The 23155-nt window shown below is 52.5% G+C and overlaps 1 protein-coding gene across 1 annotated transcript in view; it reads right to left on the bottom strand.

Annotated features, from left to right (window-relative positions):
- Positions 1-451: 451 nt before the first annotated feature.
- The window catches only part of SLCO2A1 (solute carrier organic anion transporter family member 2A1), an 82451-nt gene continuing 59747 nt past the window's right edge, over positions 452-23155 (bottom strand). The window contains exons 4-14 of the mRNA XM_043595368.1: positions 21444-21671; positions 20483-20581; positions 17579-17715; positions 15713-15791; positions 14995-15159; positions 13758-13947; positions 11913-12078; positions 9397-9560; positions 5935-5999; positions 3377-3500; positions 452-2417 (exon numbers count right to left, since the gene is read on the bottom strand). Of these exons, the coding sequence (XP_043451303.1) occupies positions 2297-2417; positions 3377-3500; positions 5935-5999; positions 9397-9560; positions 11913-12078; positions 13758-13947; positions 14995-15159; positions 15713-15791; positions 17579-17715; positions 20483-20581; positions 21444-21671 (1538 nt within the window). The 3' untranslated portion in view covers positions 452-2296. The remainder of the gene's footprint in view (positions 2418-3376; positions 3501-5934; positions 6000-9396; positions 9561-11912; positions 12079-13757; positions 13948-14994; positions 15160-15712; positions 15792-17578; positions 17716-20482; positions 20582-21443; positions 21672-23155) is intronic.

The following is a 23155-nucleotide window of genomic DNA, read 5'->3' as shown; positions in this document are numbered from 1 at the left end:
GGAAGTTCCTTCAGCTTTGCTCTAGAAGTGAAATGAAGGTGACACCATTATATTCTCTGCTGGCAATCAGAAGAAAAGATTTGCTGTGGAGCAGTAGCACTGGCTGTGACCAAGTGACCGATGATGATTATGATATTAATTCTGATTTATGTCATGGACTTAGCTGTTGGTGTTCAATTCCACTTATGGCTATAAACTCAGGCAGGGATTATTAGGCCTCCTGAGAGCCCAGGACCGTGGGCTTTGACAGTTATCTGCAGAATGTCACTGAAGGAACAGGGAGCGTCTGCGGCCTGCTCTATACCAGGCTAATGGGTTGAGAGTCGCATTATCTCCGATCTCCATGGCTATGGGCCCCTGAGGTTGTGGCCTGGGCACCTTCTCTGGCCAGAAAGTACAGTTCTGTGGGCTCTCTGACAGATACACATGACAGTACAAATTCATAACCAAGTTACAGCAATAGCAAAATTATAATATATTAATAGCAATATCATAATAGAATAAAGCCTTGGGAGGGCAACCAATCTTCCAGAATCTGCAGGCTGGCATCCAATGTTTGTCAGCTCAGCTGAAGGTAGTGCCTTCAGAATTTGGTTACATCGCAGCAAGAAGGACCAGGATTAGTTGCAGGGAATCATTTTCCAAGCAGACCCATTTTAAATGCTGAAACTGGCCCCTGAGGTTGCATGGAGCCTCCCTTCCTGAGTGAGATCTTTGGAAATAAAAAGGTGGCTTAGGAAATAAAGCCATCTCTAATGGTGGCTTTCACAAAGACTTCAGTCTCATGGCAGTTTGGCCACTGACATACATTTTTTGGCTTACTACCATATAAGCTGTTTTCAGAGGTGGCTTCTGGTATGCTTCTTCTAAGAGGAGTGGCACTCAAGAGAGTCATGTATGGCAATAACCAGTTCCCAGCTGCTCCAGAGGACATGGTGAGCCAGGTGTCTATCTGGCAAAGGGCCAGGTTCAGGGGCAACCTGGTGGGACACTGATGGCCAAGATCCTGTTCATAAGCTCTGGGCTCATGCTGTGCCTCTCCTGCTGCTCTCCACTGAGCACACTCTGGAAGAAGGCCCAGTGTAGACAGAGGGAGGTGAGGGGAGGTCTCAGGAAAGCTCGGTGGAGCGCCATGTACTAGCACTGCCTTGCACAAAGCTGCTTTGCAATAAATAAAATACTTGTTGATGAAAGGCCTCCTTTGTGGACTTCTAACTCTGAACCTTTACCACATAGCAGCAGGGTAGTGCAACCCAGGCCCACAGAGGGGCAGTGAGAAGAGGATGAGAAAATGTTAATACAAGCTTGTTTGGAACAGGGGAGCCGACCATGCTGGCCTCTATTTTGCGAGCTGCAGCTTGCCATCCAGCTTGGTAGCCCTTGACGTCCCCTCAGCTTCATCACTTGCTCTGCTGACATCTGGACTGCCCGTCTTTACTCTTTGACACACAGGGTGAGGTCCAGACAGGGAGGCCCATGTGAGGCCACCTCGTCTGCTCCCAAGAAAACTTGGGGAGGGTCTTCTCATCAGTCTGAGTTGAGTGGTCTCGTCCTCACTTTGTGGGTGTGGGAGGTCGGGCTACGGACCACTTCATAGCCCTCCTCAAGTCTTCACCATGGTGTGGCTTTCTCAGCACAGAAGGGTCTAGAGTTAACGTGAACAGCATCTGGATGACCCACCCTCAGGGTTTCTTGGTCCCTGCTCTGGTGCCTGAGGATGAGGGAACTGAGAGGAGACTGACTGGCCATACTTCCCAACATGGCAGCTTCCAAGATGGCCTTTAAGAGCAGAACACAAAGATCTGAGGGGAAGGAGGCCAGCCCCTCCTGGGTTCCGTGCTGATGCTGAATGGAGACTCAAAGGGGCTACAGCCAGGCTCACCTCTCCTCTAGCCTGGATCTGGCCATTAATCATAATCCAGCCCTCTCCCTTTTTCCTCTGGGAAGATATGCCTTTCCTCTCTCCACTTAGGAAACCACCCCCACCTCCCAAGGCTGGTGAGGGGCCGGGGCTGCTTTGGTGGTCATCCAGCACTGAGGAGAGCCTCCTGAGGATCCAGAGAAGACCTGGCCCTCCAGCTCAGTGCCCATCCAGCCCAGGTGCACAGTGGACCTAAGGAATCCTGGGGGGGGGGGGGGGGAGGAGGCAGGGAAGGCGAATGGTGACTGGGGTTTCTCTCTTATTTAAAAAACAAAAAGGAAGTGATGTGTTAACAGTGAATACAGGCGGGTGTTGGGGGTGCAGGGTCCACTTTCTGGAGCAGGGCAGTGGCCGGGCCGGGCCGGGCATCCAGGGTCAGATGAGGCCCGCAGCCTTCTCCTGCACATTGTATTCCTTGTTCCTCTTCACCCGCCAGCTGATGAACACGAGCAGCAGCGTGCCCAGCACCTTGTAGCCCACCTGCAGGCCCAGGTACCTGTACAGCAGGAGGAGGCGGGGCCAGTGAGGGGGTGTGGAGGCTCTGTGGACCGGGTCCCAGGTCCATGGAGAAGAGCATCATCATTTCCACAGTGGCCCAGGGACTATGTTGTCAGGTAAGGATCCATTACCACCCAGCTGGGGACCACTTTCCTCATCTCTCTGACCCATGGGCAGGAGCTTCCCAGAGAATAGGCATGATGTTCCCAATCCAGTAGTCCTTCCCCACCCCTGCACTGCCCCCCTTCCCTGCCCCCCTCTCCCTGCCCCATCATGCTCCCAGGGCCAGAGACAACACTGCAGCCCCAGCCAGTTTGGAGCATCTGGTCCTCCCAGCATAGCCAGGAGACAGGTGTCTGCTCACTGCCCTCTTGGTCCAGCCCTCCCCCGGCCTTCTATGCCGCTCTGACACCGTTTCCAGACTCTGTTCCATCCCCTCAAGCCCACTCTCCTCTCGGTTTCTGGTCTATATGGTGATGGGCAACAGGTGAGATGGCTGGAAGGGGTGCTGAGGCAGGTTAGGCCCACCTGCCCTTGACCTGTGCCATGAGCCATGGTGGGGCCACCTCTCTCAGAGCATGGGAGATGGCCTGCATCATTCCACAGCCACAGCCTCGCCTCAGACTGCAGCCAGTCCCTTTCCCTTTGACAAACTTCTTTCTGCTGCTTCCCCTCCTGAGGGACTGTGGACCAGGGGCTAGCTCCCAGTAGTGTGTGCATGTGCTGGTGGGCTCTCTCTCTCTCTCTCTCTCTCTCCATCACCTGGATGGCTCTCTGTCACCAGTGACCCCTGGTCCCTCTCCATGGCAGCGCCCCTCTAGTCCCCTCCCTCAGAAGCCTGGCTGCCCCCTCCCCGCCCCCCCCCCCAGAGCTGCCACAGCAGATGGCTGCCCTCTGCTCTGGGCTGGGGCCTGACCCCCTCTCCAGCACCCCCAAGGTGGGCTGCCGGGCCCTCACCTGTCTCGGAGAGCATCATTGTTGTAGTAGGCACAGGCCCCGCGCCTCCCTGAGCACTGCAAGCTCCACCGGATGCAAGAGTAGTCAATGGTGAGGCCATAGAGGGCTGGAGATGGCAGCCAGGCTGGTGTCGGTGGGAAGAGAGTTGAGAGAGTCCAGTCACATGGAGGTGCAGGCTGAGGCACCCGACCGGGTGACAGGAGAGCACACCCACCCACCCATCGCCCCTGTGTGGTTTGCCTGAATGAGACCGTCTCTGCCCCAGCCCTGGGAACCACAGTGACTTTGGAAAGCCGAATAGCTTCCCAAGAAGCATGAATTCCTCTTTCACTAGAGGCTTAGAAAAGGGACCTGAGCCATCCTTTCAGGGCAGTGAGTCACAGAGGCCACCGTGATGCCAGCTCAGACATACCACATAGTTCTCACGCTGGATTGGTCCCAAGTGGAGATAGGCTGACCTCCACCTTGTGGCAGGAGCCTCCTGAGGGCATCGACTCCTCAAGTCCTCACAGGTGGGTGGGTACCCTTGTCTTAAGAAGGAGGAAGGTGGGCATGGCTAGCTCACCGTTGCATAGCCGGGAGGGTCAGGGCTGGGCTCTGAACCCTGGTTTCCTCTGGTCCCATCTTTCACCACAACAGTCTGCCTCTGTGGCTGAGACGGCACCCCCACAAGACCCCCAACACTCTGGCTTCTCAGAGCCTCTACCCCAGCCCCCTGAACTTCCCCACAGCTGAGCGGTGAGGCAGAGGCTATGATGTCCTGGTGTTAAATATTCAGAATGACTCCTGTATTGTTAGCTACAGTTCTAGGCAGTCTCGGGACTGGGGAGGGGCTTGTCTGGGATTCACACCCCAAACCCTGCCCTCAGAACAGTCTCCAGACTGTCTTCAGGGCCCTGTGAGAAGCTGTTCAGGAAGAAAGAAAGAGGAAATCTGCTTGTGGCTCCACCCATAATGGGAACCTTTGAGAACCAGCCTCTCTACTCAGACCCTGCTCACTTCCAAGTCTCCAGCTAAGCGGGGGATGGAAACTGGCCACAAGGATTGTCCACCAAGGACGCTTCCCTAAATAGAAACAAAATCCAGAGAAATTTTCAACCAAATTTCAGTGGGTAATTTAAAACTTGCTGGGTTTTATCCATGTCCTTCTTTCCACCCCAGAGTGGGGCTGTGTTCATGGGTGATGAATGGAAATGCCTTCAGCCTGGATTTTCTAACTGTGGTTCCAGATGGAGTTGTCTGAGCTCCAATGAGAAAACAAAGGCAGCAGGTGCTTTGAGCAGTGGGACCATGACTGTTTGCAAGGCGGCTAGGAGAAGGTCCTCAGAGCCCGTCCTAGCTGCTGGCTGTGTTGGGCAGAATGCAGGGTTTCCTTCCCAGCAGAGATTTTGGAGCAAGTAATACATGAATCATGTATGATAGGCTAAAGGACAGCAAGGAGGTGTGGTGACGGCAGTGCCTCTGCCACCAGGACAGGGTAGAGCCCACTGCCCTGCATCGTCCATGCTGGTAATACAGGCCTGAGGAGGAGGGTCCGAAGGCACCGTGCTGGAAGGAGGGGAGCAAGTGACCCGAGCCTGAGAAATCCCATTGAAAAGGCTGGTTCATTCCTCAAAGGTTCTTGCTCAGCAGGCCCCACCAGGGACATCACCAACACACCCCAGAACGATAATGGAGGGCCAAGCGAGGCCTGGCTCCTGGATAATAATGCACGGTGGGCCCTGCAGGGATTTCAGCATGTAGGGTCAGAAAGTCCACTCCCATAGCAACTGAAGTCTCTCTGGGGCAATTGCCATATTCCCCACTGCAGTGTGCACACACTGGGTCCTTCATAATCAGTTGAATTTAGTCCCTTTACTTGGTTTACCTGTCACTGTAAGGGTCTGCACATTGATTCCTGAATGTGTCAAGAAGGGAGGATCCAGCACGAGCCTCTGGGAAAGGGCGGTGAGGTCCACACATGCCCCAGCCTCCCCCAGACCACGCCCCCAGGGAGCTTGCCCTCGGGTGGGGGGTGCGGAGCATTACTGACCCTGTGCTCACAGCTCCATCCCTCCGGATGGAGGGTGGGCTCTGGGCTGCTGGAGCATGGGCAGGGCTTGTCGACAGAGGCTTCCCCCTGCCCCACCTCAATGAGAAATATTTGCTGCATAGAGGCAAGGGAGGGAGTTTTGTAAAATGGGAGGGAAGCCAGGGCTGGGCTCAGCTGCTGTTCTGGGACAGGAATGCAGGGTTTTTGTTCCTACAGCCAGTTCTTGGAGAGAGATGAAAAAATACCTGCCTTCAATTCTTTATTAGGTATTCTCAGCTGTGTCCACTTTTCATTTTTCTTACATGGTTTTGTTTGGAATTAATGCCATAGATGGAATCTTTCCTAACCTCAAGGAACAGGGAAACCGTCCATATAGGGTCTTGGCCTTTGCTGATGCTTGATTATGCCCAGCTTCTCTTCACAGCAGAGATGAGAGAGGGCTTCCTGCAGCCCCAACCTGCACTTCACAGCCCTCAGATGCCTGGTGCCACTCCCCAGGAAGGAAGGGGGCATCGCAGACACTTACCCAGCAGGCGCATCAGCAAGAACTGTACCCCAATGGCAAATGACTTTTCTTCCTGGTTCACCACACTGTAAAGGAAGAGTGGAAGTCAGCAGCTGGAGGACTGAGGGCTGTGCCTTCGCTCAGGGGCAGCCAACCTCAGAGCATGCCAGAACCTGCCCTCCAGTGGCCTGACAGCCACCTGACCGACTGGATTCACCTCAGCCAAGTGCTCCTGTTGTTTATATCTGTGGTTCTCAAAGCATCATCGCTGGACCAACAGCATGAGCACCTCCCCACACCCCAGGAACTTGTTAGAAAGGCAGATTCCCAGGCCCTACCTCAGACCTAAGAATCAGATCCTCTGGGAGCGGGGCCCAGACATCTGTGCTTTAGGAAGCCCTCCACGAGATTCTGTTGCACACTCGCATTTGAGAACCACTGGTCCCTGTGACTTTCAGGGTTGCCCAGTGTCCCCTCCAAGAGGCAGAGGGCAGAAAAGGCTGGGAACAGACAGAAGGATGGGGAAGGGTGTGTTCAGAGCAGCAGGCCTGAACAACTCCCGTGGAGTGTAAATAGCAATAAAGACAGCCCTGATGAAAGTCTAATTAAGGCCCCTGGGCTGTAGGCTTCTGTGTGCAACGAAAAGAATCCTCTCCCTGGGGCCAGCTTCCTGGGCGTGTGGCCTGTGCAGCCTCCCAGGCCCCCACCCTCGGAAAGGCCCCACGTTTGGTTTAACGGTCTGCTGTGGCCGTCTTGAAATTCTCAATAATTTTGGAACCAGGAGCCTCCCATTTTCATTCTGCACTGGATCCTACAAATTATGTAGCCAGTCTTACCCCTACCCTTCTTCCCTCAAGAGGGGATGAATGTTTGGCTGAGGAAGGAGATTCAGAGAGCGATGGGGAAGCTATCTGTCAGTGGCATTGCCGGACCCTGCCATCCCAGCTGGGCGTGGGGCAGAAAGGGAGGACACCCCATCCACAAGGTGGGGAGCCAGGAGGTGGCCTGCAGAGGCATCAGGCTTCTCTGTGCTCTGAAAACCCACACTCCTGGGTGGGTATCTGTGGGGGAAGGGCATTCGGGGCCAAGGGGACATCAAGGAAGGGAAGTCAGAACTAATCTCCAGGTCTCTGCACACATTTTGTTCTGTCCCCACAGTCCTGCCAGCAGAGTGGAATGGGACCCTCTTCCAGTTCTTCTGAAGGAAGGCCCAGTGAAAACAGTACTCATGGGGTGCAGCAGGGGAAAAAGACAGCCACTTGGGACCCCCCAGTGGAAAGTGCCTCAAATCTCAATCTAATGGATGCTCCCTTTATGCCTATAGGTCCCTCCAGTGGACCAATTCATAAGTCTTGGTAATTGTCCCTGGGCAGACTCCCCTAGATTCTGAACTGAATGGGGCTTGGGCACCCCAGTTTGCCTTCTGATAGACAACTTGAGCCTCTTATGGTGTCTGCTGACATTGGAGGTGAATTAACTCTGGCATTCTGCCCACTCTCTCCTTCCACATTTCTGGTGAAGCTTCCCTCACAGCCTGTATTTCCATGCCTAGTTGGGGGTCAGGGTACAAACAACAGTTGGGTCACCTACAATGTCATCTTTAAGCTTCACCTTCTCCACACTAAATAGCATCCGTTTTCCCATCTTTCCCAGTGGGATTTATCTTTAAACAATTTTGGGGTCCTGGGGCCTCTTCAATTTCGCTTCAGCCCCTGCCAGACTTAGAAGGGAGAGGTTTCCTAGGAAAGCCCATCCTGTGGTTGAAATGATGCTCCTTCTCCACAGCTTCCCTATCCCTAAGGCTTGTTGTAGTCCTCTGGGAGGCAGACTGCTCAGGGACTTCCCTGTGAAATTTCCTTATCCTGTTCCCTCTCCTTATCCTGGCCACCCACAGATCTTTCTCAGGGTTAGAGGGTCCTCCATGGCCCATCTGGCCCTGGTGCAAGAGGTAACACCACCCAGGGGCCTCAGGTGAAAGTACTCATGCTTGGAATGCACAGGGTGGGGAGTGGTAGAAAGAGGGTATTGATGGTATTGGGAGAAGCAAAATGCTCTGGCTCTGAGCATCCCCACATGTTCCTGTGGAATATGCTAAGAACACAAGGTTCTGACTGCTCTTTTTCTGTGCCGTGTCTCAGGATGGTGGTTGCAATGAGCAACCTGGAGGCATGGGGTAAAATCTTCCCCTAGACTAAGAGCAGTCTTGGTCTATATAGCTGTGACTCTCTCAAGCTCAGTGTTCCTCACTGTGTCATAAGCTCACTGCATGTGAAACATACACCTGGGTGCTCTAGGTCACCCCATGGGATGTGGGACACAAGGATAAATGATGTTCACGCTCCTTACTGTGCTGTAATAGTCCTTTATCTTTGAACCAGGAGTCTCCTGTCTTCTGCCAGCATTCTTGAAACAGTAACAAAAACAGGAGCTTGGTAGTTTGCAAGCTAACTTATAATTAGGATAAAATCCCAGGTCCTGACAAGTGGCTGCTTCTGTTCTTCATCTCTTAGCCTTTTGGGAAGAATAGGTCATTGGCACCTAGCTACCTGTTAATGATTCTTAGAGTTTGGTTAATAGTGATAATTAACTAATATATAGGATACCTTATATTTACAAGGCAATTTACCAGGTAATCCTAACACCAGTCCTTTCCTGTCAATTATCATTAACCTCTTTTCATAAATGAGGAAACTGAGACTCGGTGAGGTTGGCATTCAGCCAATGCATGCTAGAGCTGGGTCTTTGACCCTAGCAATGGGCATCCAAATCCTGTGTTTTTCCCTTTCTTCTTTCAAGGTGGGTGAGGACAGGAAAGAGGCGGGCAGGGGTAGGTTAGGTGAACTTGGTTGAAATGTTGTTTTCCCTTTTGCAGAGGATGAGGTGAAGGAAGGGTCAGTTCCCTGCTAAAACTTCAGAGACATTTCACCGCCACTGTAATGGAACACCTCTGTCCTCCCCTCCCACCTTGGCCAGCTTCTCCCTTCTGACTGGAGAACTTGGTCCTGGCTCCTCACACACTGGGCTTTTCTTATTTTCATTCTTCCTCATAGCCTTCATTCTGTCTCTGGAAAAACTTTTCACATTTTTCTTCCTTGATTTTGTGCATCTAACTCAATTCTCCTCCTTCTTCTCAGTTCTTCCAGGATTTAAATATGAGTGAATCTACAGGCATTTCCACAGCATGGAACCAGGCAGCCTGGCTTCATCAGGACTTAACTGTTCATGGCTCTGCCCTCCCAGGGCTGGGGTCTCTCAGTGCAGAGTGGAGGTGCCAACAGGACACATGGGTGCCCTGAGACAGACTGAGGCAGCACAGTGAGGGGCTCCGCACCGAGTCTGGCTTGGCAGGGCCCCCGGCATTGTTGTGTTAGTATCACCGTCCCGCATCATCCAAAGAGCATTGCAGATTGGTGTTCAAAGGACTCTGAGGGAAAGGAAGGAGAGGCAGAAGCAGGCAGCATGGGGAAGGAGAGGCGCACTCACCGCAGAACCATCATGTAGAGCGGGTTGTGGGAGATGCAGGCTATGAGGGCCACGAAGGAGATGAGGAAGATGGCCGGGAGCAGGAAGTGGGCACAGGGGATGGGGCATGATCCCGTCTTGGCTGAAGAGGACGCCCCGGTCACACAGCTGCAGTTCAAATAGGTCTTGGGAAGGAGAGGGAGAGGGGAGGGGGAAATCTGCTGTTATTATTTGGCCTCCACACGTGACAAACGCCTGCACCAGCTCTAGCCTAAGAGCCCCTCAGGTTTTGACAGCTCTGCCCTGGGGAGCTGGGCGATGCTGCATGTGGAGGCTGGAGAGCAGACCCGGTGAGGGGTTCGAGGTGCCCCATGGATACCACCTCTGACCTCTGGGCAATCAAAACCATCTTCACCAAAACTGGTCATCTAGCATGGGCTGGGCCCCTCCAGCGGTTCCACTCACATCAGGACATGCAGGATCCCACTGCCAGGCAAGGCCTACCCAGCTTGGGACCAGGGGCTGGGAGGGCTCTCTTCAGGGCCAGGCCGGCCTGTGCCCAGCAGCAGTGGTTTCATGGGTGGTTGTTCTTGCAGTTTGTGTGCTTATTGCACAGAAGGTAAGAAAGGTATAAATAGGAGACAGCAGTGGGAACCTAGCTGAATCCGCTGAGCTCTTCATCTGTTAGGCCTCTGCCTGAGCGGAACTCCTCCCGTCTGTGAAGGCCTCTAGCGAAGGAGGTCCCTGTCTGAAATCTGCGAGTCCAGATGGTTCAGCGCTCTTGTAAGACTGGCCTTGGTGGTCACTGCCCGTGACAGGTGGTCTTCACCTTACCTTTCACAGCATCTGATGGATTAGCCTATGACCATTTAAGTGTCATAGCAGTTACAAGGCTAGGACCAGAACTAAGGAGCTAGGATGCCCCCTTCTGGCAGACAGCAGGAACTACACACCTTCTTTGTTTTGGCTGCCAGGAAGCTCAGAAATAAGTTATGTGCAGTATGGCTATTAGTTCCCTCAGTCTGGATTTTTTTTTTTTAACATAGATCTTTTCCCTTTGTAATTTACCGTCTGTTCTTGATATTATGCTAATGGCTCTGTGTAATTATTGGAAACCTGTCAAGATGATTTCTGGAAGCAGATGAGTCAGAGGTAAGTAAATAAAGATAAGGAAACCACAGAAGCCACCACAGACTCATTTGACTAGAAGGCAATGGAGAGAGCATCATGTCTGCACTCCTTGTCCTCCACCTGCCCACAGAGGTGGCTGTGGGAGCAGCCTTGCCCTGTGCTCTCAGAGGATGATGCTAAGTGGGGCTAGCCTTGTCCATGCCTTCCACACAGGCTTAAAGGAACGAGGTGTATGCTTTTCCTTAAGGCATCTTTAGAAGAACTGAACAGACTTTCCATTGCTTTTAGGAAAAGGTAGATCCAAATCCTAGGCCTGGCCTGGCCAGCCTTGGCCTATGTGTGACATGCCTCTCAGCACCAACCCTGGCCTTCTCTGCTTTCTCCTGCACCTAGCTAGGTCATGCCCTAGGGCATTGCTCTTGCTGTTTCTTTACCTGGAATGCCTCACTTCCAGGACTTTCTAGGGTCTTCCTCTTCTGGTTGTTCAGTTCTAATGTCACCTCCTCAGGGAGGCCCCCAGACACTCTCTGTCCATTAAGTCTCTTGGGGGCATGGATTATATTCTAAAACTATCTTGTGAGTTTATTTGATAGAATGCAAACTCATTGAGAGCAGGCACCTTGTCTGATGGGTTCACTGCTGAATCCTCAACTTCTGTGGCCATGCTGGATGTTCACTAAATATTTGTTGAATAACTGAACAAATGTCTTGACTTGGTTTGCTGCTGACTGACCCTAGAATCCAGGAGTCATAGCACTCAGAGGGCTATTAGAGCCTTGCCAGGTGGGCATAGTGAATGTTGGTTGCACCACTGGAAGGCTGCTCGTGAGGAGATATGTGACCTTGAACAGATGTGTCCCAGACTGAGGCCGAGTCCTGGGTTCTAGTCCCAGATCTGTCCCTAAATAGCTCAGGACTTCAGGTCAGTTGTGTGGCCACATGTAGGGGCTGACAGGTTCCACTGAATGCCCTAGGTCACACTTCCAGCTCTAACCTTCTGGGGCCACATCACAGAAGATCCTCTGCCCTCAGTTTATCTAGGCCTGCCTCTGTGGCTTTCCATACAGCCAGTATGCAGGATCCAGGATGCCCATTAGGATCCTTCGGGATGAGGCTCAAAGGCCTCAGCTGAAGCAGTTCTTTGGCTTGTTTCTGCTCTGAGCATTGTTAGGCCTCAGGAATGTGAATCTGTTGAACATCGGCCAATCTTTAATTGACTTTGGGCTGTAGGCATCTGGTCATGACCTTAGGGAAGGGGAGGTGGAGAGAGGGCGGGTGTGGCCCAGAGGCCAGAAGCTGGGAATGAGTGTGGGGCGGGTGGCAGTCTGCCCATCCTGGAGCCTAGGAGTGGTCTGCGAGGGCACATGCTGAGCCCAGAGACCCCACGGGGCTTCTCCCACCCTTACCAGCTGCTTGGAGGCTACCGAGCTGACGTTAATCTCACTGCAGCCGGCGTGGCACGGGGAGAGGTACTCCACTCCATTGTCTCCGCAGACCGGGTGGAAGATGGAATCTGGGCACGAGCAGTCCTTGCGGCAGGCGGGAGTCTGCGGATGTATAGGACTTGATGTCCTGCCAGCAAAACAGGAAATGGGGAATCAAACAAAGCAAGACCAAAGAAAAGTCTACTCACGCCAGCCCAGTGTGAGTTTCCCGCCTGTTTAGTGTGCCTGTGCGTCTCTGTCTTGGGCCAGCGCCACCCTGGGACCTGAATGATGCTTATCGGAGCCGATGGTGAATTGACTGCCTGATCAGGGCTCATGGCATCACGAGGTGCAGCTCGGCAAGGCATGGTCAGCAAACCCCACACTGAAGAAAGACGTCAAGATACCCAACCAGCCAGGACTCCTATGAAAGAGACGGCAGATGCTATGCAAAGTCACAGGCAATATTTCCCTTCCCTTCTCCATCTGTGCTCAGGCTGAGGGAAGGCTGGGGCTCCTTGAGGCAATCTGGGGTCAAGAGGGCTCCAGTCTCTGGGTCTATGGAGACATTGCCTAGGTCGCTCCACCCCCTGTGCTGCACCCAAGGGGATTTCACCAGCTGACCTCACCATTCTCACCCACCCCCCCCGCCACATCTGATGTTCATGATCATCTCTGGGGAGGGTAGGCATAGGCTGACAAACCCCAAGGCAGGGGGCTGCTAAAACAATGACACCACTGATAGTTAACAGTAATGGGGTGCCTCTTATGTGCCAGGAACCATGCTCACGGCTTTTCACCCAGCCATCATGACAACTCTTCAATTAATTCCATTGCTTCTGTGATGAGAAAACTGCAGATGAGACAAGTAACTTTCCCCAGCTACAAAGGGCTGTGCCAGACTCTCCCCAGTCTGATGACAGAGCCCTGTGCTAAAAACCCCCACTCAGAGCAGCCCAGGGGCTCCAAGCTCTCTCGGCCTCTCTCGATCCACAGTCAGCCTGCAGAACAACGCACCCTGGTGGTGGTGGGGGGGGGGGGGGGCCCGCCCTGAGCAGCCCTCCCTTCCGTCCTTCACCCACCAAAGACAGAAGAGGTAATTTCAGAGAAAAAGAGAAAATACCAAGACAGAAAGGTACAGTATGTCCAAACGTTGCAACCTTGTTAGGCAAAATGTAAAAGAAGTCGTAGGAAGGGGCACTCAGGCAAAAACAAATGCTCTTTGTTCAGCACCCTTCCCTCACAGGCCCCTAAAGCTCTTCCTGAACATGACACCAGATTCAAAACTTAGGACCAGGTTGCTTTATGCAAACCGACAGGTGTACTTTACCTGCCCTCTTCCTCACCTGCCCTAATTTTGTTTGAGTCTGCCATCACTTTCATTGTTGTTTCCCAGATCTTTTCAAGTCCCCTTCTCTCATCTTTCTTCAGCAGCTCAAGGAGACTTTGTAATTGTAGCTGGCACAGAGCTGATGCTAAACATAGCTTATTTCCTGGTTCCTGAGGCTCACAGCCCTACAGATTCATCCTGAAACCAAATTAACCAGTTTTTGGTACTTCTTAAAAACAAAACAAAACAAAACAAAACAAAACAAAAGACAGACCTCTGACCCTGATTGCTGGTGACCCAATAGGACTCTCTGATTTCTTTTCATAAGTGAGCATATTATTCAAGGCCTCATTTTCTAAGTTGCCACACAGGAGATTAGATCAAAGGCGGAAAGGAGAGAAGAGAGGAGTTGAGGAAGCAGAAAGGAAGATACACGACAGCCAGATCCAGGCTCTGGCCTCAGTGAAGGGGATCTTCTCACCTCTCATTCCCATTACCTGGGGGGGTAGACCTCTGCTATAGTGGGGGTAGAGCATCCCATGAAGAAGAGAGGGGCACAGAGGATCATGGAGATGGTGATGATGGTGGCAGCCACGCGGGGAATGGTTTGCAGAGAGAAAACGAAACGTTTCATGAGGATTCCTCCAAACAGCATCCCCAAGGCTGCGGCAGGGAGGTTCACAGCACCTACAGGTAAAGAGAAGCTGGTGTGGGTGTACAGGACTGGGAGTCTTGTGAGGAGCTGCAAACACTGAGCTGAACCATGGACAAGGAGACACGACTACCTGAAGGGACATTTGATACATTCAAATGCTGTAAGAGCTGACATTAATTCAGCGCTTACTGTTTGCCAGACACATCTACAGAGTTCTCTTGATGTAGCAGATTGTCCTGCTTGTGCAAAGGAGAGAGAAATAAATGGGGCCCTTGCAGTCACAGAGATGTGGGTTGAATGTGCATTTAGTAAGTGCTTTTCATTACCTGGCCCCTCATTGCACCCTCACTGTCACCACATGAGTCACACAGTGGTGCTCCCTGCCTGATGTGCTGGTTGGTGCCTGAAAGCTAGAGGGGTGAGGCCCTGGCCACCTTGCCACATCCCACAGTCCACTCACCTGTGGACTGGGCTCAATAATTCACTTCAGTACTTGGTTGGGACCACATCAGTGATTCTCAATCTCAATTGGCAAAAAATACCAATGCTGGGCCCCACCCAGAGATTCTGCTTTCATTGACTGAGGGTGGGGCCTGGGTATCTGTACTTTTTAAAGCTGTCCAGGGGGTCCTAAAGTGCAGCCAGGGTGGAGAATCACTGGGCCACATACTCCTTACCCAGGCGAATGTATTCAAGTCCTTGGTGAAGAAGGGAAAAAACCAGGAGGCATTTTGCCTAGTCCCAAATTACACCTTTCTCTTTCCTCTGTTGCCCTGGATGATGTCAGGACCTTTGGGAAGCCCTTAGGCTTCCAGCTCCTCTGATGGGAAGGAAGGCAGACCCCAGCCTCTGCCTCTCCCTGCCTGGAATTATAGGGGCCCCAGAGATCTGCCAAAGACCTTCTAGATGGCTAACCAGGAAAAGTGTCCTTAAAATTCTTTCCCCAGGGCCACAGTCCTCTTCTGGCTCTTATCTGTGTCCGGTCTGGCCTCACCCATCCTGTATGGGCGGCAGAGGGCCCAGCCTCTCCTTCAGGCAGGCCCCCTAGCTCCTACAGCGCCCTCACCCTCTGGACTCACCGATGAGGAAGTTGGCATAGGCTGCGGAGGCACCATACTGCTTCTCCAGGAATTTGTTGAGGAATGTGGAGAGGCCGGCAATGACAGAGGAGAAGGTGCACTGGGCCAGGACCACCAGCATGAAGAGCGGGTTCATCAGCAACCTCAGGAAGATGCGGGGAAACCCTGTAATCAGACGGCTGTCAGGGGCCAGGCCTTCGTGGTAGTCAGCCCAGGGGTACCTTGATACTAGGTCACTGCCCTTCCTCCTCCTCCAGGCAGCTTTCCTCTCTTTCTCATGGCAGATCTGAGGCACCAAAGTGTTCAGTGGCCAGTCTGGGGGCACAGAGCCGCTCGACTCCCACTCAACATACTCACAGGCTAAGTAAAATGAGGACATGCCTACAAGATATCAGGCGGAGGCTGGATAGAAATAGGACTAACACCGGGAACATTCTCCTCACATGACAGCCACCTCCATGTGAAAGGAGGGGACAGAACACGGGGCCAGACCATGGAGGCAGGGCTGACTGCTAAATCTGAGTCTCCTGAGACCTGCAAAGAAGCAGTCACCAGGACCCCTGGCAGAACCCCTCCTGGGAGATGGGCCAGTTACAGACCACCTGTTCTTACTGACCTTCACCACACACAACACCACATGGGCTGGGGTACCCCCTGAACCTCCCTCAAGACAGAACCCCCCCCCCACCTCCAGGGCTTTGCCAGGTCAGTCAGTTACGTTTAATGAAATCCAGCAGGGAGCTTCTTGGCTTGACCTCGTCCATCTTCCTTGCCTCGTCCACTATGGCAGGAGACCTCTGAAGGCAGAGAAGGAGGTGAATGTTAATGTCCGAGGCTCCTTGTTGTGACCCTTCCCTGGGCCCTTGACCCTCCTGGTCTTGGTGGCTCAGGGATGGGCAGCAGTGAGCTGCCCACCCGAGGTGTGTGTGTGTGTGGGTGTGTGTGTGGGTGTGTGTGTGGGTGTGGGAGGGCACCCAGAGAATGCTCTCTTGAAACGAACACCACCTGCATGTTAGTGAACCCAGAGTTGTGGCTGCCAGCCAGAACACATCTATGCCAATGTCTCCTGAAATACCTCTGAGCATGTTATCACCTCTAACTTTCCCGTGACTGATGCCAAAAGGTATCTGATCAGATCTCACTCCCTGTCTCTCTGTCGTGGCTGCACTTCTTCCCTGTCCTCAGATTCCAGGGGCTGCAGGCTTCTGGGATACACTGGTCTAGAATGACCTCTGTTTCCAGCTCTTTCTTTCTATCTCCTCTATGGAGTCACTGCTTCCTTCCGGGCCCAGAGTTGAGTCCTGCTCAACCAAGGCTTGGTCCAGGCCCCTGGCCCACGCTTTCTGTTCATACCACTTCAGTGAGCTCGCCTACCACTTATGAACTCATCAGCTGCAGCTCTGCACCCCTACACAGGTGTGCACGGCCCCCCAGGGGAACACACTACCAGGCGTGGGAGCTCCCATGCACTGAGTGCTTAGTCCACATTGGACACCGTGCCCAGCATGCCACATGCACTGTCACTCCTCATGGCCTCTTCTGAGACAGGTGCTCTATCTCCAGTATTGTAAAGGAAACTTAGACACAAGGAAGCTTGTCCAAGATCACTTGGCAAGGTTTCAAGTGACACACCTGGACTCAGACTCAGGTTTGCCTGACTCCAAAACCACCACGATGTACTGCCAACCTCCAAAACTCTTCCCCAAGACAAGCGAAGGCTCTCCTACCCCTGTTCCTCCTCCCACACAGGGGCCTACATCTCACTGCCCAATGTGGAGCTTTGGCTCAGAACCTTGATGCTAACTTCGGTCCCTCTTCTCCTCCAGTCTGGCTCACTGCTGAGTCCTTGGCACCCCCTCCAAGAATATCTCTGCCTGCCCTTGCCTCAGCTGTCCAGCAACCACTGCCCCGGTGCTCAGTCTCATCCATCCCCTGTCTCTACACCGGCTTTTTCAGATGGTCAGCCTTCACTCCTCCCTGACTCCCTGACCTTCAACCCAGCTGGCCACCCAGTTACTGCAGTGCCCCAGAACTTTAAGTTTTAGACCCTCAGCCTAACATCAGAGCCCCACCAGACTTCTCTGTTTTCCATTTTCATCTTTTCCTGACTTCGTTCCCAGCAGACAGGGCTGGCAGACACATGGAAGGTCCAAGTGCTCAGAGTAAGCTCACTCTCAGGCCACCCTTACGCTCTTTAGCTCTAGGGACCCTCTTCCCACTCAGTCCTGCAGGTTCAGATGGTGCCAGGTCATATATTCTGCTTTTACTAGCTCTTAACTCTTTATCCCAGTTTAGATGAACTCATTTGTTCAACTACTCATGTAGTTTCCCAAACTACATTCCCTGAAGCTGTCCTGACACCTGAGGTGTTGAAGTGGTAAGGGGACACTGGTGAGAACCCATCTTTAGGGAATTCACCAGCACTCTCACCTAAAGCCTTTGAGAAGTCCTGTATCATGCAACTCATTTAGATTTCATGCAGAATTTGCTTAACTTGCTGCAGCTTCTCAGTTCGGTTTAATTTGATCCCCACCTCCCTTTCTTGAAGTTCTATAGGTAGAGTCAGGGGTTCTCAGAACCTTACCTCCACTTCCCTGATCATTGTTCGAGGAAAGAAAAAAAAGGGGAAAGAGGTGAGAACCAAGGAGGCTGAGGAGATGAGCAGCCCGAGCCACCAGGCTCCAATCCACCGGGGGTCTCCGGGGCTCAGGTTAACTGCAGCTGGAGAGAAAGCAAAGGGAACAAGTGTTTTCTGGATGAATACGGAATCTCACTTTACTGGAATGAGGGCCTCTGATCAAGGGAACTTTCTTCCCAGGATAGAGAAGAGGTAAGCCATGAGCTAGAACCTGGGTCAAGACAACATTCCCTCTCCAGGCCATCTGGTCTCCAGAGCATAGTGGCCACTCTGCATAAAGGAGAGCATCAGAGAATCCCCAGGCTGAAGGAATCAGAACCTTGGCCTCACCTTATTTTATTCCCAACCCCTGGTAGGAATAATAGCAAAGGAGGCTGCATCCATTCTCCTCTAACCAATCAGAACACTGAGGACCAGAGAAGTCAACCTTGCCCTGGTGCAAGGTTAAGGCTAGTGAGTGCCATTTGATTGCTCAATTTTAACCATTCTTAACCACTGAATGCTATTGCTTCCCAACTTTATTGACCCTAAGAAAGGAATCCCCATAGTCCTTAGGAGGAGCCTGAAGGAACAACAATCATCAGAGTGGGCTCCTTGGCCTCCAAAGGAAATGGTTTTCCTGGCAGGTCTCCCATCTGCATCTGAGAGTCTGCCATTGTGTTTCTCTTTGTAAAGAAACTACAGGGGCATAGAGGGAAGGAGAAGGTAGCAGTATGGCCTGCAGCCAAACAATGACAGACATCTCTAGGCACTGTCCCTGGTACTAGGCGCTCAGCTGCTAGTCTTTTTGGACAATAAGAGGCAAGAATCAACTCAGGAAGTGCCAGTAAAAGGGCAAAGATGGCTTGACCCTGAGGCAGAAAGCTTCCCCTGGCTTTTCCCCATCATGTGAAGTCAAGGCAGGAGATACCACAAGGAAGGCATCATGGTCTGATGGTCCCCAGGAACAGGAGTCTGTGGACTCTGGCAGCATGGCAGGTTTAATGCCTGTCTACATTCTTTGTGAGATGGGCAGACCCTGATCTGTGTGTGAAGAACTGTTGAGAGCATTATTCCTGAGGGTCTGGCTTAGACCTGCCTTCCAGCCATATCTTCTGGCTGGCAGGAACTTTATGTATCACCCTCACACCCCACACACATTCCACCTCTTGGCTTTGTCCACGAGTTTTTCTCCACCTGGAGGGCCTTCCCTCCCAGTACTACCTGCAGAAATCCCACCCATCAGTGGGGCTTGATGCAGACATCAGCTGCCTGAGAAGCCCTCCCTGCCCACCTCAGGAAGTAGCACTGTCTCCTGCCTGCTTGGAGCTTCCAAAGCACTTCGCCCGCCCCTCTGTTATAGTGCTGGCCCTCCCTGCCTTGTGGGAGGCTGGGTGCCATGGAACAAGCTTACAAAGGCGAGGAGCCCTTGCAGGATTCATCATGGGGCTGGCTCCATGAATGGTTAACTCAGTGCTTGTGCCCTGGTCTATGGATTGTATTTTCTCTTTTTTTTTTTTTAACGTTTATTTATTTTTGAGACAAAGAGAGACAAAGCATGAACGGGGGAGGGTCAGAGAGAGGGAGACACAGAATCTGAAACAGGCTCCAGGCTCTGAGCTGTCAGCACAGAGCCCGACGCAGGGCTCGAACTCACGGACTGCGAGATCATGACCTGAGCCTGAAGTCGGCCGCCTAACCGACTGAGCCACCCAGGCGCCCCTGTATTTTCTCTTTCTAAGATACACAGTGATTTGGTCCATACCATTTTGTGAAGAACAAGAGCTCACACCTGTGAACCTCTTAATATATATCAGGCATGTGCTAATCCTTACAACAACTCTATTTTACTATCACTAGCCCCATCTTACAGATGAGAAAACTGAGGCACAGAAAGATAAAGACACTTGCTAAAGAGCACTCAACCAGTGAGAGGTGGAATCAGCATTAGACACAGGTTGTCTACTACCAATGCCCACAGAGTTAAACACGATCTTATACCCTTCTGGATGTGACTCATAATCCATGTGTATATTTTGTGTACTGCTTGGTTTTTTCCCCTCAAAACAGCTCTTATCAGATCTTTTTTTTTTAAACAATCAAAACCATCTTAGAATCAAAGAACCATAAAACTTTTTTTTTTTAATTTTTTTTTCAACGTTTTTATTTATTTTTGGGACAGAGAGAGACAGAGCATGAACGGGGGAGGGTCAGAGAGAGGGAGACACAGAATCAGAAACAGGCTCCAGGCTCTGAGCCATCAGCCCAGAGCCTGACGCGGGGCTCGAACTCCCGGACCGCGAGATCGTGACCTGGCTGAAGTCGGACGCTTAACCGACTGCGCCACCCAGGCGCCCCAAAACTATTTTTTTTTTTTTGAGAGAGAGAGAGACTGAGCACGAGTGGGGGAAGGGCAGAAAGAAAGAAGGAGATACAGAATCCAAAGCAGGCTCCAGGCTCTGAGCTGTGAGCACACAACCAGACGTGGGGCTCAAACCCACGAACCATGAAATCATGACCTGAGCCAAACTGACTGAGCCACCCAGGTGCCGCCCCCATAAAACTATTTTTAATACCACCACCAAGACGGGCAGCCGTACTAGCAACACCTGAGGCCCTGCTCCAGGTCTCAAGGTGTCCTGTTACAAACTTCTTGAGGACAGAAAGTGTGTTTTCCAGCCGAGCCTGGGAAGAGGAGGTGTGCTGTCTGCTTCTGGCTGGCTGTCTGAGGCTCTGCAGGAGTGAATGAGTGAGGGAAAGAGGAGTCCTGAGCATCTGGAGTGGAAGTTTCATTTTTTCCTCGACTGTCTGGGGCTTGGGAGGCTGCTTCGTGGAACCGGTGATGGAATGGACATCCTCGCCCACACTCACCTGTGTCCACTCTGCCGTAGTCCACGAAGATCTGCAGCATGACGGAGCCCAGCAGGTACCCGAAAGCTGGCCCGAATACAGAGATGGCAAATAAGATGGCTGGAAACAGGAGCAGAGAAAGGAGGCTGAGGAGATTGAAAGGGTACCAGGTTGTTTCCCTAGCTGAGGGATTCCTGAGATGTCAGGAATCTGTCCCCTGGCCCTGACAAGTCCACACTGAAGGCATTTCCCATAGACAAGACCAGAATTCCTCAAGGTCCTGAGATGCGCACAACCAGAACTGTTTCTCCTCCGGCCAGCTGCCAGAGAGATCCACTTGCCGAGAGGAAAAGCCTCCTCAGCATTTAAAGTTTCCTGCTGGGGGTGCTGGTGGGTGAAGCTTCCTGCAAATGCAGGAGCTGTGGGGCCACCAAGTGGGTGGGTGTGCCCTGTCTGGTTTGGGATGTGGGCCCTGAGAATGCTCAGTGTGCCGTGCTCTAAGGGAAGGATGGGGCTGTCAGATGGTCATCTGTTATCTGCTTTGCTTTTGCTTCTTTGAAGCCAAACTGCCCCTAAGTGGACGGTTTGGGAAGACATGTGTACCCCGGCCTGTGCCTGGAGGACAGGACAATAACATTAAGGGGCTGATAAAGGAGCTGCTGTGTGCCCAGCATGCAGCTCAGTGGTTATATACATTACTTATGTAATCCCACAGCTGCCCAGTGCACAGATACTATTAGCCCTGTTCTGTAGGTGAGGAACCTGGGGTCCTGGGGCCCAGCTACCTGCCCAGGATCACACATCTGGTAGATTAACAGAGCTGGCCTTCAAACCAGATCTATTTGCTCCCCAAAGCTCTGCCCTCATTTGCTGTGTTGTGGCACAAAGAGGGTTAGGTCTCAATTCAGCCCCTCAGGGCCTGAAGGAGTGCCACATCAGGACTGGGCCCCTCCCCACAGCCTTCCTCAAGCTTGTGACTCACAGATGTACAGGGGTGAGTTGTTGGGCTCAGAGAAGTCATCCACGTAGGAGATCCCGAATGGCTGAATGGGAACCGTCCCAACGCCTGCCAGCAGCTGGGCGACCACCATGAGACCCCACATGCTGCTGGTCTCCTTCCGGGAGTCCCGGGCGGTGCTGTGGCACTTACTGGGGGGCAGGTCCTGCCAGTGCTTCTGACAGAGCTCAGCTTGGAAGCGGCTGCTGTTCCCTGCAATGAGAGAGCATGCCGGTTACCACCACCCCAGTCTCCGGGTTCCACCAGCCGGCCTCCGAAGCTGGCCTTTCTCCCAGGCCTTTTGAGAGTGAGTGGAGGTGACAGAAAGGTGAGTGTGGGCTTCCTGTCCTGCAAGCAGCCCTTCCTAGGTGGAAGAGGACACTATCCACTCATGGGGAACCATTCTTTGTCCTCTGTGGGTAACAGGCAGGGAGCTGTGCATGGAGACCAATGCCATAATTCCTGGAGGAATCCCCCAGTTGCGAAAGGGGGATCCAGGATCAAACCCCAGGCTTACCAGCCTGAAGTAAGCTCAGCCTCAGGCCTGGGGTCCCCAGGGTGTGGCTCTCTTTAGCAGGACAAAGGTTATTCTGTCTCACAGAAGACAGTGTCACCCCCACCTTGGATGTGTCCCTCCTGTGTCATGACTCCTTGAGCCTGATTCCTGGATAAGCCTGGCACTGTGTCATACTGGAGAGCCTTTTGCCAAAGGCATTTATTGTCCTTACCAAACATGGGCAGCAATCAAGAATCATACGACTTGGGAAGCTGGAAAGGACTTTGAGACCTTCTAGTTCAATCTCTCCTCTTACAAATGGGGAGCCAAGGCTGCACACCCAGGAGCCAGGCTGCACCTTAGACCCTTCTGTGAGGCCCCCAGAAACATGCTGCCTATGGCTGTGGGGACCTGGTCAGGCTGGACTGCCATCTCATGCCCACACCAACCAGTAAGCACTGTCAGCTCCCCAAGGCCTTGAGAGCTCTTGAGGACTCCCTTCCCATAAGATCCCTTCTTTACTTACCTTGTCCAGGCCAATGGAAACCACTGAAGTCACCAATCTTGCTCTACTAACACGATTTCCTCGAATTCCCATTTGGGATGCTCCCAGAGAGGGTATAGCCCTGATCTAAGTGGGCCTCAAAGCCCTACAGAGAGGAAATATGAAGGCTGTGGACCAGATCTGCCCCTCATGCTTTGCCCAGGGCTGCTCTGGATGGTGGGGCTAGGGAGGTTCTGCCCTCCTCATTGCCCTCTCTCTTCCCCCAGGCACAACATGCTCTGTACAGCCTGGCCCCGCCCTCACCTGTCCTCTACGCTGGTGTTTGTAGAGGACACACTTGAAAACTGCTGGCCTGCAGGGTTCCCCCATCAAACAGGGAGTCCTGTCCCAGGAACAGCAAGAGACGGCAAGATGTCTTCTTGTCAGGGCCATCCAGACAGGGAGAAAGCTTGGATGCTAAGTCATGAAAAGACTCCTGGGCCAAATTTCATTCGTCCTCAGTTGTTCAGTTATTTGGCCAATAGTGACTATGGGCAGACACACCACTCAGGTGAAGACAAGAAGGTGACTGAGACAGGCATAGGTTCTGCCCTTACAAATTCTCCAGCCTTTTGTGGTATACAGATCATTGAAAGAGCACCCACAATAGTGCCTGATCCAATCAAAACCCAATGAGATATCTTTGCACACCCATCA

Source organism: Prionailurus bengalensis, chromosome C2 (assembly GCF_016509475.1).
Source record: "Prionailurus bengalensis isolate Pbe53 chromosome C2, Fcat_Pben_1.1_paternal_pri, whole genome shotgun sequence".
NCBI lineage: Eukaryota > Metazoa > Chordata > Mammalia > Carnivora > Felidae > Prionailurus > Prionailurus bengalensis.
This window is presented reverse-complemented; position numbering and strand designations above follow the sequence as displayed.